We start from the raw sequence: 15,654 nt of genomic DNA, 5'->3' as shown, positions 1-15,654 counted from the left end.
CACCAAAAACAAAACACTGGGAGCCGCAAAACCCTTTTCATATCTAAAATGAAGATAACACCGCATATATCCTTTTTTACCTTTAGTATAGGTGTGTGTGTGTTTGTGTGTGTGTGTATATGTGTGTGTGTGTATATATGTATATGTATGTATGTATGTGTATATACTCACACACACACAGGTAAAAAAAGGATATATGCAGTGTTATCTTCATTTTAGATGTCAAAAGGGTCTCTCTCTCTCTCTGTCTCTCTCTCCTTCCCTCTCTATCTGCCCTTGGTCTGCCACTCCTCTTCCCTCCCCCCCCCACGCTCTCTTTCTTTCTTTCTCTCTCTCTCTCTCTCTCTTTCTCTCTCTCTCTTTCTCCCCCCCCTCCTATCTCCTGCTCACCTGGCAAGCTTCAAGCTGTTGTCCAACAAGCAACCTTGTCTCTTTTATGACTTATGGACTTCAACTCCCAGAATTCCTGAGTCAGCCTAGCTGGGCTAGCTAGCTCTCTCCTGCCCTTCCCGCTTCCTGCTTCCTGCAGAGACGCAGCAAAGGGAGGAGCTCCGCCCAGTAAGCTTTTCAGCTGCTCGGAGAATACTGTGAGTGCACTCTCTTTTACACATACACACACACACACACACACACACAGAGAGAGAGAGAGAGAGAGAGAGAGAGAGAGAGAGAGAGAGAGAAGCAGGGAAGCGCAATTGCCTCTCTCTGTCTCTGTCTCTCTGCAAAGGCAGAGGAGGCTGGGAGCCACAGGGGAAGGCCCAAAGAGCCGCATGCGGCTCCGGAGCCGCAGGTTGCCGACCTGTGGTTTAGTGAGATTGTTTAGTGAGCCCCTGCTAGTGGAATAAAACATCAACTTGATTCCCAACACTGCTTATTCGTGATTCTTATACACACACACACACACACACACAATATTTATCCAGAACCGCATCTTTGTCAAGATCTAGACCAGTGCTTCTCAACGTTTGTGTGACGGCAACCCCCGTCACACAAACGTGCCGCGCATGTGCGGCGCCGCCCCCATGCGTGGCGCCCCCCCGTGTGTGGCGCGGTGCCCCCCATGTGCGGCGGCGCCCCCCGAGGGGGAAAAATGGCGGATCGCCTTGTTTGGCGACCCCCGAGAAATGGTCAATCGACCCCAAATGGGGTCGCGACCCATAGGTTGAGAACTGCTGATCTAGACTTTAACTCACCTCAGAAATGTATTAGTATCTTCTGCTCTTTTTTTGAAAAGATCCTCAAATTGATTTCGGGCCCACTGCAAAAGAAAAAGGTGAGGTGGGTTTGGGTATCTATTTTGCTCCTGTTACATGCATTAAGCCTGTTTTGTTATGATCTGCAAGATGCACTCGCAAATAGCAAGTACTGGATAGCAGGCTCTGAGTATCTTGCCTGCCATTATTTTCTGGGCTAACTAGACCAGTGTTTCTCAACCTGGACAATTTTAAGGCATGTGGACTTCAACTCCCAGAATTCCACAGCCAGCAATGCTGGCTGTGGAATTCTGGGAGTTGAAGTCCCCATGCCTTAAAATTGTCAAGGTTGAGAAACACTGAACTAGGCTAACATGTACCACAGATCCCAAAAGTTAGGCATTTACTCCTCTAATCTAGATATAAAGTGCTCTCCAATCAAATGCCCAGACAGAACCTTCCACTATTGGGGGTGAAGGGAAATCGAATAGGGGCCTGAAAAGCCTCAGGGTCCTGAAATCTGGAAAGGCCTACTCTTGCTGCCTCTGTTCTGTGAACTGGGAAGAAACAGCTGAAGATTTTCTTGAGGTGAAGAATTCTGGCTTAGCTTATGGGTGAAAACAGCTGAACCCTATCTCCTGTCATCAAACCACTAACAGCCACTCTAGTTCTTGCCCAGCTGCCTGGAAAGAGTAAATGAAACTAAAGGGCCAGGCAGAAGAAGGGAGTTTTCCCTCTTTCAGGGATGGCTCAGCTGGAGAGAAAGGGAGGGGAGATGTCCCTTTCGAGCAGAAGCTGCAGGGTTGATGAGGGGCAGAAGAAAGAGTAGCGTGGGCTATGGAAAAACAGTCCTTGTACCTGAATAGTGTGCTGGATGTTGCTGGGAAAATAGCGCAGAGTGCAGAGAGGGAACTCTCTTCTGTCCCCATCCTGAATTTGTCCATGTGTCTCTGTCAGGTAAGGCACAAAGACCAGGGCGTGTCCCTTGGTGCCATGGGTCCCAGAATCGAGCAGAGGTTTGAGGTAGCGCACGCATCTTTCACCCACATAGTTTCCTGCAGGGAAAGGAAAAGGGGGAAGCCTAAAGTGTTGCTCACCTCTTTGGGTGATTCTATTTCCACAGCTAACTAACGTCTAGGAGAGAAAGAGGTCAAAAAACACAAGAACAGCCATTTGTGGCTTGCTGAAGTCGCTTTCCTTTGAAAGTTTGAAGAAATCAAAGCTGAAGGCAAAAAAAAGTGCTGATTGCTTCATGTCTTCCTTCATTCTCTGAAGAAGAGAACTGGAAGAAAACCAAGACAAAATCCAAAGTATATAAAGTATATAAACTTTAGAAATAAACATTCTTTAGTAAGGCCATGTTTTGAATACTCCAAATCATGGTATGAGTGATGGATAAATATTACGCAAATTTAATTGATTATTTAGGTGAACTCAATTCAGCCTTGACTCCTAATGACTCCATAGACAATGCTCACCAATCTGTCTATAATAGAAACCTATAGTTCTTTGAAGAATTTTTTGCAGTAATTGATCCTGTTCATCCACCTTATATATTGTTTTCCCTTCCTCCTTCCAAGTTCAATAGGGATGTGTGTGTGTGTGTGTGTGTGTGTGTGAGAGAGAGAGAGAGAGAGAGAGAGAGAGAGAGAGAGAGAGAGAGAGAGAGAGAGAGAGAGAGAGAGAGAGAGAGGGAGGGATTGAGATTCAGTCCATTATCAACTCCCATCCCATGCCAAAACATTTGGGTTTCTGCTTGTGGGTCTCAAAGATGTAGTCAGTTTTTATTTGGTCCACAACTAATTTATTATTTTTTTCCTTGCAGTTCATGGTACCGTTAGTAATAGTTTCCAAATCCATCATTCTAACACTAGCACTGATGATGTTACCTAGTTTGGGCAATGAAACGTCTGCAAGAAAACAATGAAGCTCAGGGAGTAAAAAGGATCCCTAGTCTATCATTCTATCTTCTTTCTCTCACTCTTTCTGTACATATAACTTTGAAAGCCATACATTCTTACAGGAAAAAAACGGCTGCTTTAATTATTCTGACCTTTGTATCATAGGAATAATCCTTCTATTTTATTATCTTGTCAAAATTTACCTTTCCCTTAAAATTAAGAGAATTCATGCAAAAATATTATTTAGCAGCGTGAAATATATGCAAGTATACAAATGTATATACATACGTGCATTTTTCAAACTAGAATGTTTCAGAGGTACTGGGGTTACTACTTTCAAATTTCCCAGTACAGTACCGTCATTAGTGATGGCGGGCAGCGTTAGAGAATTGACATCCCAATTTATCCAGGAGCAATTACGTTGTGGAAGATGGAACACTTTAGCCATAGAGACTCATTCCCATTATGATTGAAGGACTCACTGGCTTGAAAACTGTCCAGGGCACTGGCTACACCATCCAAATCCAGGAAGAAGTCATCCCCATAGAAGTGTTCTGTGTTGGGCCCAACCTGATTCTGCTGAGCTATTATATTGATATTGGGATTCATAAGTCTTATGGCATTTGCAGCCACTTCTGACTTCTGCTTCTATAGAAACAAAAGAAACATGATTAGATCTAGGATTAAAATTGGCCATTGACCAAAGTACAAAAATAGAAGTCAAGTAAAAAAATGGACTTCTACATTAAAAATCAAGTTGCTAGTATTCTGACCAGCAGCAAAACTCAAGAGTTTGTAAAGTTAACGCTCTTCTCTCAACTGTTTTCCCGCCATCTTGCTTGCATTACTTACAAATACATCTTGTCGTCGAAATAGGAACTGCCTGTGCAGGTTGGACTTTTCAATGATGTCCATGTCTGTCACAGTGATCTTCCCACCCTCTCCAGCAGCCAAGCCAATCATTGCAAAATTCTTCAAGAGTTCACAGCCAATCGCGCCTGCTCCTACCTAAAGAAGTTGTTCATAATAAGACTGTTTGAGACCCCATGACATTTTGGAACTATATCAGAAACTGGAGATAGCTTCTCAAATTGTATATGGTTGGTTCTGATCCACACCTGTCCTGTGTACTTTTTCTCCATCTGCATACTATTAGCCTAATTCTCATGCAATTTCAATAAAGCATGCATGGCAATTACAAAGCCTGGACAGAAATATTCACACAAGAAAACTGCTATCAAAAGTCTCAAAACTTTCTGAATGCAATTCTGGGAGAAGGATAGAAATGACATATAGAATGATCTCTCATTTTAAAAAATCGAACTCCTGATCACATTTTATATTATAGATATCAATTAGCCCAAAATTTAAAAAAAACAATGAGAAACACATGATTTTAGTATGTTTCCATTATAACTGGTACACTAGATTAACTCTTAATTTTGCCACGGAATACAGACACAGACAAGAAACTTCACCAATTCATGGGATCCATATGACAATTCTTCTATTGTGTGAAACATATATGAACTATGCAAGGGCCTTCAAACAAGAAAAAGGAGTAAAACCGGGATGCAATGTCAACCCAACCCTCTTTTATCTTATAAATCAACTATTTATCAGCCGTTTCTAAAATGGCTGTGAAGTCCAGGATTACCAGAATGTGACTCAGCAGCACAAAGCCTGTTATAGTGGTGATCTCACACACTCCCTTCAATAACAGTCATGCAAAAGAATAAAAGGAAAGATTTTGCAAAATGTGAATCTATCTGGCAAGAGTGTATCTTGGTCCCTGTCTATTTTTCAAAAATATTCTCATGGAGGCTAGACATTTGATCAATATCAATCCCTCTAAGCTTGTTTGCTTCCTTCCTGATACTTAGGGATCCATGCTGAATTTTCCAAAAATCCTTGAATTTAGATCTGCAAAAAAGCAATATGCTGTAATTTAAGACTTCATTGCCTTTGCTATAATAATTTTGTTCCATTATCTAGTGGGAATAGTTTCAACATCTGTAGTCTTTCTTTGATAATCAGGAATCTGTTAATTAGGATAAAATCTGATATCTACAGCAGCAGTTCAGCCAGCAAATGATAGGTTTACCACGACCCCTCCAAAACAAAAAACAAAAAAACCCAGAACCCACTAAACCAGTAACAGCTGCAGGAACAATCTAAGCCTCATAGTAAAATAATAATTCTTCCTTTGGTGCACCCTTTCAGGCTTAAAAACGATCAAATGCTCCCTCTGCTGTGAAAAACTGGAAGAAAATGCACCAAAGTTTATCCATTCTCTTTCAACAGCTTCTGGGTGAAAATGTGGTTTCCTGGCCTGCATGAGAAATTAGCTCATCAAAAAAAGTTTTGTTTTAATTATTGGAACCACAAAGGTCAGTTGGAAGACCTGTAGATGTATCATCCCAGATAAGATAAGATAAAATAAATGAGAGCTGGAGAGACAACAGACAACAAAAATAGGACACAGCACACAGCATAATTTGCCCAAACCAAATACACACATTATAATGAACCTAGTTAGTGTGCAGTAAAGAATGTTGTTTCATGTGGTCTACAGGAGTTGCATGCCTTACTCACCAGGAAATACTTCTGCTTCCCAAGTTGTTTTTGGAAGTCAGCCCCAAAGACAGCAATCTGCCCATCGTAGCGACTAGCACACTGTCAGAGACGGAGATGCCAGCGTTAGAACAGGAATATTCCAGACCGGAGGCAAAATGAAACCAGCCCCATTTCTCAAGGGCATTCTCAGAAAGTCTAGTTGGCTGCCTTTATGGAACTCAGCATCAGGGAAGAGAGAGAGATGAAAATGTTTCTGACAGCCACTAGTGGAAACCTTTCTGAACGGAATCGTGGTGGGTCAGACCTGAGTAGTTTGGGGGGGGGAGGCAAACTACAGAATGTAACTCTACTTACTGGGGCACAGTTTGTCTCTGTCAGCTGCTCCCCTTCAGGCAGGCATTCATAGGCATCAAAGTACAGCCACTGCTCCAAAGGGGTGAACTTCCCCGAGACAGCCTGCAAGCAAAATAACATAGATGCTTTGCTCAAGCGAAAGATTATAATGAACATCGTGGAAGCTGGAATCCAACATATCTATATCTTAAGCTGTAAAGCAGGCCCAGTTTCAGTACGTGATGTTTTTGCTTATTCCGTCTTGTTATTCAGAAAAAAAATCATATCTTGTTGGTGTTTGGTCTTCTATCCAACTGTTAAAGGCACAAAAGCCCATCAGGGAATGGGAAGATTGGTACTTCTTCATCACTCTAGTCCAGGGGTAGGCAACCTTGGCTCTTTTATGACTCATGGATTTCAACTCCCAGAATTCCTGAGCCAGCCATGCTGAGGGGAAAGGGAGAGGTTTCCATGTTGAGCCATGCTGGCTCAGGAATTCTGGGAGTTGACGTCCGTGAGTCATAAAAGAGCCAAGGTTGCCTACTCCTGCTCTAGTCACTTCACAAATTTTGTTGAGCACTAATTCATCTGTCACTAATTTGACAGACTGGCCCATCTATATTACAACAGGCAGAAAATAAATTACTCTAGAACAAGAGAAAATGAAATGATCACAGCTGTTTCCAACCCAAGATAGACTGAGTGCCTATGTTTTGGAGGAGTCTTCCCACATGAAATTAATTTCTGTGTGACTCAAATAATGTTTAATCCTGCCTTCTGCATTTGTCACTTGCAACAAGTGGTCAGTTACAATGCTTTAGGAAGGGTGGTCTCTAAATCCAGAGGGCCTTCTGTGATGAAGCCTCATCAGTCCAAATCTTTTTACAGAAGGCAAAACTTCAAAGGCCCTTGGCACTGCCCCTGAATAAGAGACACACTGCTGCCTATCATACTGAGCGATATTAAATTCTACTAAAGTTAAAGTAATTATTATTTCATTTATATATGTATTATAAATATTATTACACACTGTACACAATCTATTCCTGCTTTCGGGGGGGGGGTATTTGTCATGAATGTTGTCTGTTTGGGCAATGTACACTGTACATCTGAGTGAAAGAATAAAGTCGGATGACCGAAAAGGGATACAGGGAAGTATGAACCTAAATACATTTTACCAAATGAGATTTTTTTAAAAAAATTACATGTGCTCAGGTATAATGCCAAGGTCCACAACTGTATTTTTAAAAATCTTGTTAGTGTTTTTATTTGTAGCCACCTACAGTTATTTAGGGACAGATGGCATATATGTTTTAATAATAATACACATTTTAACAACAAAAACAAGAAGACCTGATAATGGCTAAGAGCAGGAAAGTTGAAGAAAAGAGACAGAAGGGTGAATTCCGGTTGCACAAGACCAAGCCTTAAAAACAAATTCATACAAAGCCAGAATTGAGAAGACAGCAACAGATGGCAAATGCTGTCTCTGCCAAGAAGCTTAAGAAACAGTGAACACCTGGGTAGTTGCTGCAAGAAGATCACACAGACTGACTATAAACGGCGGCATGACAAAGTAGCAACAATGGTGCACTGAACTATCCACAAGAAATTGGACATTGCAGTACTCGAAACAGCAGAATAAAAAAAAACTTGGTGAAAAATCACACACAAAAAAACAAAGATAGAACCAACATGTCCCAAAAAATCTGGAGCACCATTTGAACACAAGAGCATTGATAAAAATCACCATCAGTCAATTGCAAAAGGCTGTTTTCCTTGGAACATCATACATCCTGTGACGATATCTTTAACACCATCAAATAACCACATTTGCCTACCCCAGATCCTTAGGAAGGACTCAATAGGTGGATACAAATGCCGAAACCAGTCTAAATAACGGTCTGACTGTGCAACCAAACATAAGAATATCATACTGTAAGTCACTGTCTACAAACTACAATGGCTACCTTCACATATCATACTAAATCAAATATCCCAAAGAAAACCTAACCAAACCATGTTATGGCTCAGCATGAATCAAACTGGGAAATTCCAGGACTGAAGAACTTTAGGGCCAGGACTGTAGACACAGTAGAACGAAAGAAAGCCTAAAAGAAGAATGATAGTTGGAGGGAGCCATATAAGCCATATAAGGAACGGTTGCGAGAACTGGGTATGTCTAGTTTAACGAAGAGAAGGACAAGGGGGGACATGATAGCAGTATTCCAATATCTCAGGGGCTGCCATAAAGAAGAGGGAATTAAGCTATTTTCCAAAGCACCTGAAGGCAGGACAAGAAGCAACGGGTGGAAACTAATCAAGGAGAGAAGCAACCTAGAACTAAGGAGAAACTTCCTGACAGTGAGAACAATTAATCAGTGGAACAGCTTGCCTCCAGAAGCAGTAAATGCTCCAACACTGGAAGTTTTTAAGAAGAGACTGGACAGCCATTTGTCCGAAATGGTGTAGGGTTTCCTGCCCGAGCAGGGGATTGGACTAGATGACCTCCAAGGTCCCTTCCAACTTTACTACTATTATTATTATTACAGTATGTGTGAGAAAACTACAGTTTAAAGAGGAAATGTTACAGGGAAACTTAACAGCTGCACTAGATGTAAGTAATATTAGAGTTCTATCCAGCCTGTATTTAATAATAATAATAACTTTATTGTCACTTTGAAAGTACACCAATCAGCATACATCAAAATGAAATTTTGTTGCATACAGCTTCAAATGGTCACCACCTCCGATATACACTCCTTATTCTTGGCCAGCTCAAGTTACAGATCTTCCATTTTAGTCTCTAGGGAGCGAGCAATGGCAAACAGGACAGATGGAAATGGAGCTCCATGTGGATTAGCCCTCAAATTAGCTTGTATTCCTGCACGACAACCTCGCCTCCTTTCCTTTTTCTGATCTTGTCTCTTCCACCTTTTAGAAGCTCAAGCCAGCTTACATGGGGATTTACCTTCATTGTGATGACTGCAAAAAAAAAAAAAAAAAAAAAACCAGAGGTTTGCTAAGAGAGGGTGACAAGCCCAAAATCAGCTTTTAAGTTTCCATGGTTTTGGTCCGGTAAATTAAATCTCAATAAAGGAAAGTATGGCATTGCTCCTCTTACCCACTCTTGTAATCGTTATATTGCAATACATCTTGTCTGATGAACTAGGGATCATCAGAATCCTGATCTTTAAATTCTCTTATACATTTCTTCTATTTAAGTTAACATTTGGCCATTGTAGGAGTGTCTTACAATGGCTACATCCTTCAGTTCATTCATCGTTTGACATATCTAGAGAATCAGCTAGAAAAATCCCAAGTAATTTCCCCCTAAGGTGCTCTACATATCTCGTGATTAGTAATACATTTGGCCAGACTTTAGCTATTTAGTTACCAATATATTTTGACTTTCAGTAGTCAGTGTGTGTCAGAGCTCTGAGTAAGGGCTTCAACAAGTCTCTTATCAACTCATAAAAGATAAAAGATAAAATCTTAAGTTGTTTCTTGAAGTGTCTTTTGTGCAATCGGTCTGCCTCCTTTATGGAATTTTACCTGGGTTGTAATGGTTGAGACATCATCTCCTATTTCTTAGCTTTCCTGTTTTTTTCCAAAAGCTCTTTATAGGTTTTGCTTATCACAAAAAGATATTAAAAAGATAAACTGCTCTGTGCCCTTTATCTGGTAGAATCAGAAGCTGCCTCATAATCATTTGCAAAAGGGCTTACAGAGGTAAGATTTGAATCACAGGTTTCCTCAGTGCATCCTATAATTACATTTACACTGATCAAATTGTGCTTCTCAGAAAGTACAGTAGGAAGCATGCAGTAAGACAAGGGGCCAAGAGGAGGACATTTAGCTTTACAAGTAGTCCTCCATTTGCAACCACAAGTGGGCCTGGAATCTTGGTTTTTGAACAAAGTGGTTATTAAGCAAGATGCCACATGACCGCTTTGCTCAATAATCACAATCCTGGTTCTCCCAGTTGTGGTTGTTAACTGAAGCGCGAGGGAGACAACCCAGACCTCCAGAGCATGGTGCAGCCATCACACCCAGGAGAGCCAGGTCCTGTCCCTCACCACTGAAGAAAACAATTGTGAGAATGATGGCGTTTGCTACGTGCTTTCACCAGACTTGAGGTCCAGTCCTCCAGTGCCCATGAGGGTTTCCTTCCCTGCAGAGTGCCGGAAGACTGGACCTCAAATCCTCTTCACTTGTGACTTTCCCTGCTTGTTTCCTCAATGACTTTCTGAGGAAGCTGGCAGTGAAGATTGCAAATGGCCACCACACGATCACAGGGCACTTGGCAACCAGTTTTAAATGTGGACAGGTTGCCAAGAGCCAGAAATGCGGTGACCTGCAACGTTTTACGACAGCCATCGTGACTGCAAACCAGTTTTGGTCACCGCGATGTAAAAAAGATGTTGAGACTCTAGAAAGAGTACAGAGAAGAGCAACAAAGATGATTAGGGGACTGGAGGCTAAAGCATATAAGGAACGGCTGCTGGAATTGGGTATGTCTAGTTTAACGAAAAGAAGGATGAGGGGGGACATGATAGCAGTGTTCCAATATCTCAGGGGCTGCCACAAAGAAGAGGGACTTAAGCTACTTTCCAAGCTACCTGAGGGCAGGACAAGAAGCAACAGGTGGAAACTAATCAAGGAGAGAAGTAACCTAGAACTAAGGAGAAACTTTCTGACAGTTAGAACAATTAACCAGTGGAACAACCTGCCTGTCTCCAGAAGCGGTGAATGCTCCAACACTGGAGGTTTTTAAGGAGAAACTGGACAGCCATTTGTCTGAAATGGTATAGGGTTTCCTGCCTGAGCAGGGAGTTGGACTAGATGACCTCCAAGGTCCCTTCCAACATTATTATTATTATTATTAATAATAATAATAATAAGCAACCAGTCTTGAGCTGAGGACTACCTGTACGCAAAAATGAGTACATGATAAAGTCTTTATTATATTTATTCTCTCTTCCTCACAAAGTATGAAACCAGCCTTATGGCCAATTGAAAATGCACCACTCACACCTAGGAGACAGCATACAGTGAAGACCTTTAGGCACAGGATAAAGGTAAAGGTAAAGGTTTCCCCTGTCCAGTCGTGTCCGACTCTAAGGAGCGATGCTCACCTCCCTTTCTTAGCCAAGGGAGCCAGCATTGTCTGAAGACACATCCATGGCGATATGGCTGGCATGACTATATGCCGAGGAGCAAATTGGGCCTAAATAGAAAAGGGTCATGTTTCATATTACTCTTCAAAAAACATCTCTGTATTAGGAATCTTGTCCAGTGACAAAGAAGTTGCTCATCTATCATGTGGCTGTAATCCAGGGGTCTTCAAACTTGGCCCTTTTATGACTTGTGGACTTCAACGTGCCTGGCTGAGGAATTCTGGGAGTTGGAGTCCACAAGTCATAAAAGGGCCAAGTTTGAAGACTCCTGCTGTAATCTGTTGACCCGGACTTAGGGGACAGTATAGGAAGTATCAAGTGTGAATACGTGCAGATGGCCTGCTATCTCTGGCCACTTGCAGAACCATGAATGCAAGGTCATAAAAGGACAGCAAAGGAAACATCCAATATCCTAACCCACACAGGAACATATGGTGTCTTAGGAAAACACCTAAAACACCCAAACAATGTAATTATAAATGAGCTGTATACAGTATGTTGCAAATCAGCATATATATTTTTTTCTTGAGATGCATTTCCTCTTTGGGTTGATGTTTAAGTGGCCATCCTTCTAAACAGCGGTCTGTGGAGGAAGAGTTTCTCCTCTCTTCTCTGGCCTCCTTCTGGTGCAACTGAGAGAAACAGATAAGCTCAGCTTCCTATCATTCCTTAAAAATGATTTAAAAGCATAATCTGCCATCTGGTGGACATTTTATAAATTCTGAGCAAAACATACTTTCATCTCTCTGATAAATTGAAAGATAAAAAGGACAAGTATAGAAAGTGGAAAGAGGGGCACATAACTAAATCAGAATATCAACAAATAGCCCGAGCCTGCAAAGATGAAGTGAGGAAAGCTAAGGCTCATAATGAACTAAGGCTTGCGACCAAAGTCAAAAGTAACAAAAAAAAGCTTCTTTCAACATGTAAAAAACAAGAAAAAAATGAAGGAAATGATTGGTCCATTAGTGGGCGAAAGTGGCAAGAAGGTGACAAGCAACAGGGAGAAAGCAGAACTATTTGACTCGTTTTTTGCATATGTCTTTACACAAAGGGAAAAAACAGACCAACCTATCAAAAATAGTGCCATAAAAAACAGTATAGAAACACAAGTTAAGATAGGCAAGAAAATGATAAGTGAGTTCAAATCACCAGGACCAGATGGATTACACCCCAAAGTTTTCAAGGAACTGGCAGATGTGATCTCAGAACCACTGAAGTATATTTTTCAAAGATCTTGGAGCACTGGGGAAATACCAGAGGGCTGGAAAAGAGCTGATGTAGTTCCCATCTTCAAAAAAGGAAAAAAAATGGATCCAGGAAATTACAGACCTATCAGCTTGACCTCAATTCCTAGGAAGATTCTGGAAAAGATAATCAAACAACGAATCAGCAAACACTTAGAGCAGTGGTTCTCAATCTTTCTAATGCCGCGACCCCATAATACAGTTCCCCATGTTGTAGTGACCCCCAACCACTTATACATCACCGGGTGCCAGGGGCGTGGCCAAAGAAAAGGGGAAAAAAATGGCGGACAGCCTTGTTTGGCGACCCCTGTGAAATGGTCATTCGACCCCAAATGGGGTCCCGACACACAGGTTGAGAACCACTGACCTAGAGGCAAACAAAATCACTACTAAAAGCCAATGTGGGTTTGTCAAAAACAGATCATGCCAGACAAACCTTATTGCATTCTTTGACCAAGTGACAAAATTAATGGATCAGAGGAATGCTGTGGATATAATTTACTTGGACTTCAGTAAGGCATTTGATAAAGTAGATCACAACCTATTACTTGATAAGATAGAAAAAAGTGGATTGGATAGCATCACCACCAGCTGACTGACCGGCCGTACTCAGCGTGTGGTCCTCAATGAAACTGCATCTACATGGAGGGAAGTGTGTAGTGGGGTGCTCCAGGGCTCTGTTCTAGGCCCAGTGCCCTTCAACATCTTCATCAACGATTTGGACGAGGGGATAGATGGGGAACTCATCAAATTTGCGGATGACACCAAGCTGGCAGAAATAGCCAACATTCCAGAAGACAGGCTTAAGATACAGGAGGACCTGGACAGACTTGAACACTGGGTGCTATCTAACAAAATGAAATTCAATGGTGAAAAAAGTAAGGTTCTACATTTAGACAAGAAAAACCAAATGTACAGGTGTAGTTTAGGGAGTACCTTGTTCAATAGTAGTAACTGTGGGAGGGATATTGGAGTCCTAGTGGACAATCACTTAAATATGAGCCAGCAGTGTGATGCAGCTGTCAAAAAAGCCAACTCAGTGCTGGGCTGCATTAACAGAGGGATAGAATCAAGATCACATGAAGTATTAATACCACTTTACAATGCCTTGGTAAGGCCACACTTGGAATACTGCATCTAGTTTTGGTCACCACGATGTAAAAAAGATGCTGAGACTCTAGAAAGAGTACAGAGAAGAGCAACAAAGATGATTAGGGGACTGGAGGCTAAAGCATATAAGGAACGGTTGCTGGAATTGGGTATGTCTAGTTTAACGAAGAGAAGGACGAGGGAGGACATGATAGCAGTGTTCCAATATCTCAGGGGCTGCCAGAAAGAAGAGGGAGTCAAGCTATTCTCCAAAGTGCCTGAGGGCAGGACAACAAGCAACAGATGGAAACTAATCAAGGAGAAAAGCAACCTAGAACTTTCTGACAGTTAGAACAATTAACCAATGGAACAACCTGCCTCCAGAAGCAGTGAATGCTCCAATACTGGAAGTTTTTAAGAAGAGACTGGACAGCCATCTATCCGAAATGGTATAGGGTTTCCTGCCTGAGCAGGGGGTTGGACTAGATGACCTCCAAGGTCCCTTCCAACTTTATTATTATTATTATTATCATCATCATCATCATCATCAAGCTCAGTGACTGGCTGGGGAATTCTGGGAGTTGAAGTCCACACCTTAAAGTCACTGAGGTTGAGAAATATTGTATATGCCGGCATATAAGACAACTTTTAAGAGCGTTGAAGTTGGCGCCGAAGTCGGGGGTCGTCTTATATGCCAAGTCGTCTTATACGCCGGAAATAATGGTAGTTTCCAGCGTATAAGACGACTTTCTAGGCATGCGACTTGGCGCTGAAGAGGGGGGTCGTCTTATACGCCAGAATATACGGTACTGTCTTACACCAACTACTCAGAACAGTGTTTTTTATGGCTGGGGAATTCTGGGAATTCAAGAGCACACAACTTAAAACTGGCACACTGGAAAAACATTTTGCATCCTAACCACAAAATGCTTGAAAGTTGAATTGTTCAGTGATATGCTGTCAACTTAGAGGTATCTATAGGGAATGGTCAAAAAAGTGAGGATGATCTCTCTCTCTCTCTCACACACACACACACACACACACATACATACACACACACACACACACACACACACACACACACACACACACTGCTTTGATGCTTAGGCTAACTGCAAAACCAAGCATGGTCCTTGTTCACTATGAAAGAGCTCATTTAACTTTTTAATAATAATAAAAAATATATCCTGACCGAGTTATGATAGATCTCTGTAATGTTAAAAAGATTGCAAATTTGGTGAGCTGTTCTAAACTGCAGTTTCTAGAGACTATTATTATTATTATTACTATTACTACTATCTGGCTGAATTTTATAATATTTTATAAGAAGGGACCTTGGAGGTCTTCTAGTCCACCCTTTTGCCCAAGCAGGAGACCCTATACCACTCTGGACAAATGGCTGCCCAATCTTTTCTTAAAAACCTCCAGTGAAGAAGCATCCACAACTTCTGGAGGCAAGTCGTTCCACTAATTTGAAATCCATTCCACATATTGTAATCCATTCCAATTAGAAAATTGTCCAGTTAGGACAATTAGATGCACAATGCTGGAGTTAAAGCAAAAACCATGCCAGTGTGAGTAGTAAAAATTAACATTAAATATTCTTTAATTGTCATCTCTCTTAACAATAGCTTGGACAATCTATGAGTAGTATACATCTTCCTTAGTTGAGTTCTCAGATTAGAAAAACCCAGCTTTTATCTAAAATCATGCCCTCAGGCTACAGAAGAGGTCTCCAACCCCCAGTGTGTGGACTGGTACCAGTTCATGGCCCATTGGAAACCGGGCCGCAAAAGTGGCAGGCGGGCATACAAAATTCCATTTGCGCATGTGAAACCATCCCCTCCCCCTCACTACCGCCGTCCGCCTCCCCTGCCGCTGTTGGTCCGCAGAGCTGGAAAAATTGGGGACTGCTGCGCTAGAAGATCTGTGAGTCCACCATTCCAGATGAGCAAGAAGGAAGAACAAAATAAAGACACACCACAAGCTGGTTAAGAAAGGAATATCATGTTGTCTGGCTTCAAAATTATGGCTAAATATTATGGCAGAAACACCTTGAATATTAAAAGAGGTCCAGACTGCAAGAGGCCAAACTTTCTTAATCATGCCTCGATTTAAAAAAAAAAATAGTGGA

General features: G+C 41.7%; 1 protein-coding gene across 6 annotated transcripts in view; it reads right to left on the bottom strand.

The window, feature by feature from the left end:
• Nucleotides 1-15,654, bottom strand: part of UBA7 (ubiquitin like modifier activating enzyme 7) — a 51,085-nt gene that overhangs the window by 22,648 nt on the left and 12,783 nt on the right. For all 6 annotated transcript variants that reach the window (XM_039334044.1, XM_039334047.1, XM_039334045.1 and 3 more), the window contains 6 exons: nucleotides 6,026-6,127; nucleotides 5,690-5,770; nucleotides 3,947-4,102; nucleotides 3,577-3,742; nucleotides 2,052-2,248; nucleotides 1,194-1,258 (listed from right to left, as the gene is read on the bottom strand). In XM_039334044.1, coding sequence (XP_039189978.1) covers nucleotides 1,194-1,258; nucleotides 2,052-2,248; nucleotides 3,577-3,742; nucleotides 3,947-4,102; nucleotides 5,690-5,770; nucleotides 6,026-6,127 — 767 coding nt within the window. The remainder of the gene's footprint in view (nucleotides 1-1,193; nucleotides 1,259-2,051; nucleotides 2,249-3,576; nucleotides 3,743-3,946; nucleotides 4,103-5,689; nucleotides 5,771-6,025; nucleotides 6,128-15,654) is intronic.

This window comes from Crotalus tigris, unplaced genomic scaffold (genome assembly GCF_016545835.1).
Source record: "Crotalus tigris isolate CLP2741 ecotype Arizona unplaced genomic scaffold, ASM1654583v1 scf7180000017625.6296891, whole genome shotgun sequence".
Taxonomy (NCBI): Eukaryota; Metazoa; Chordata; class Lepidosauria; order Squamata; family Viperidae; genus Crotalus; species Crotalus tigris.
Note: the sequence above shows the minus strand (reverse complement) of the source record. Positions and strands in the feature narration are given on the sequence as shown.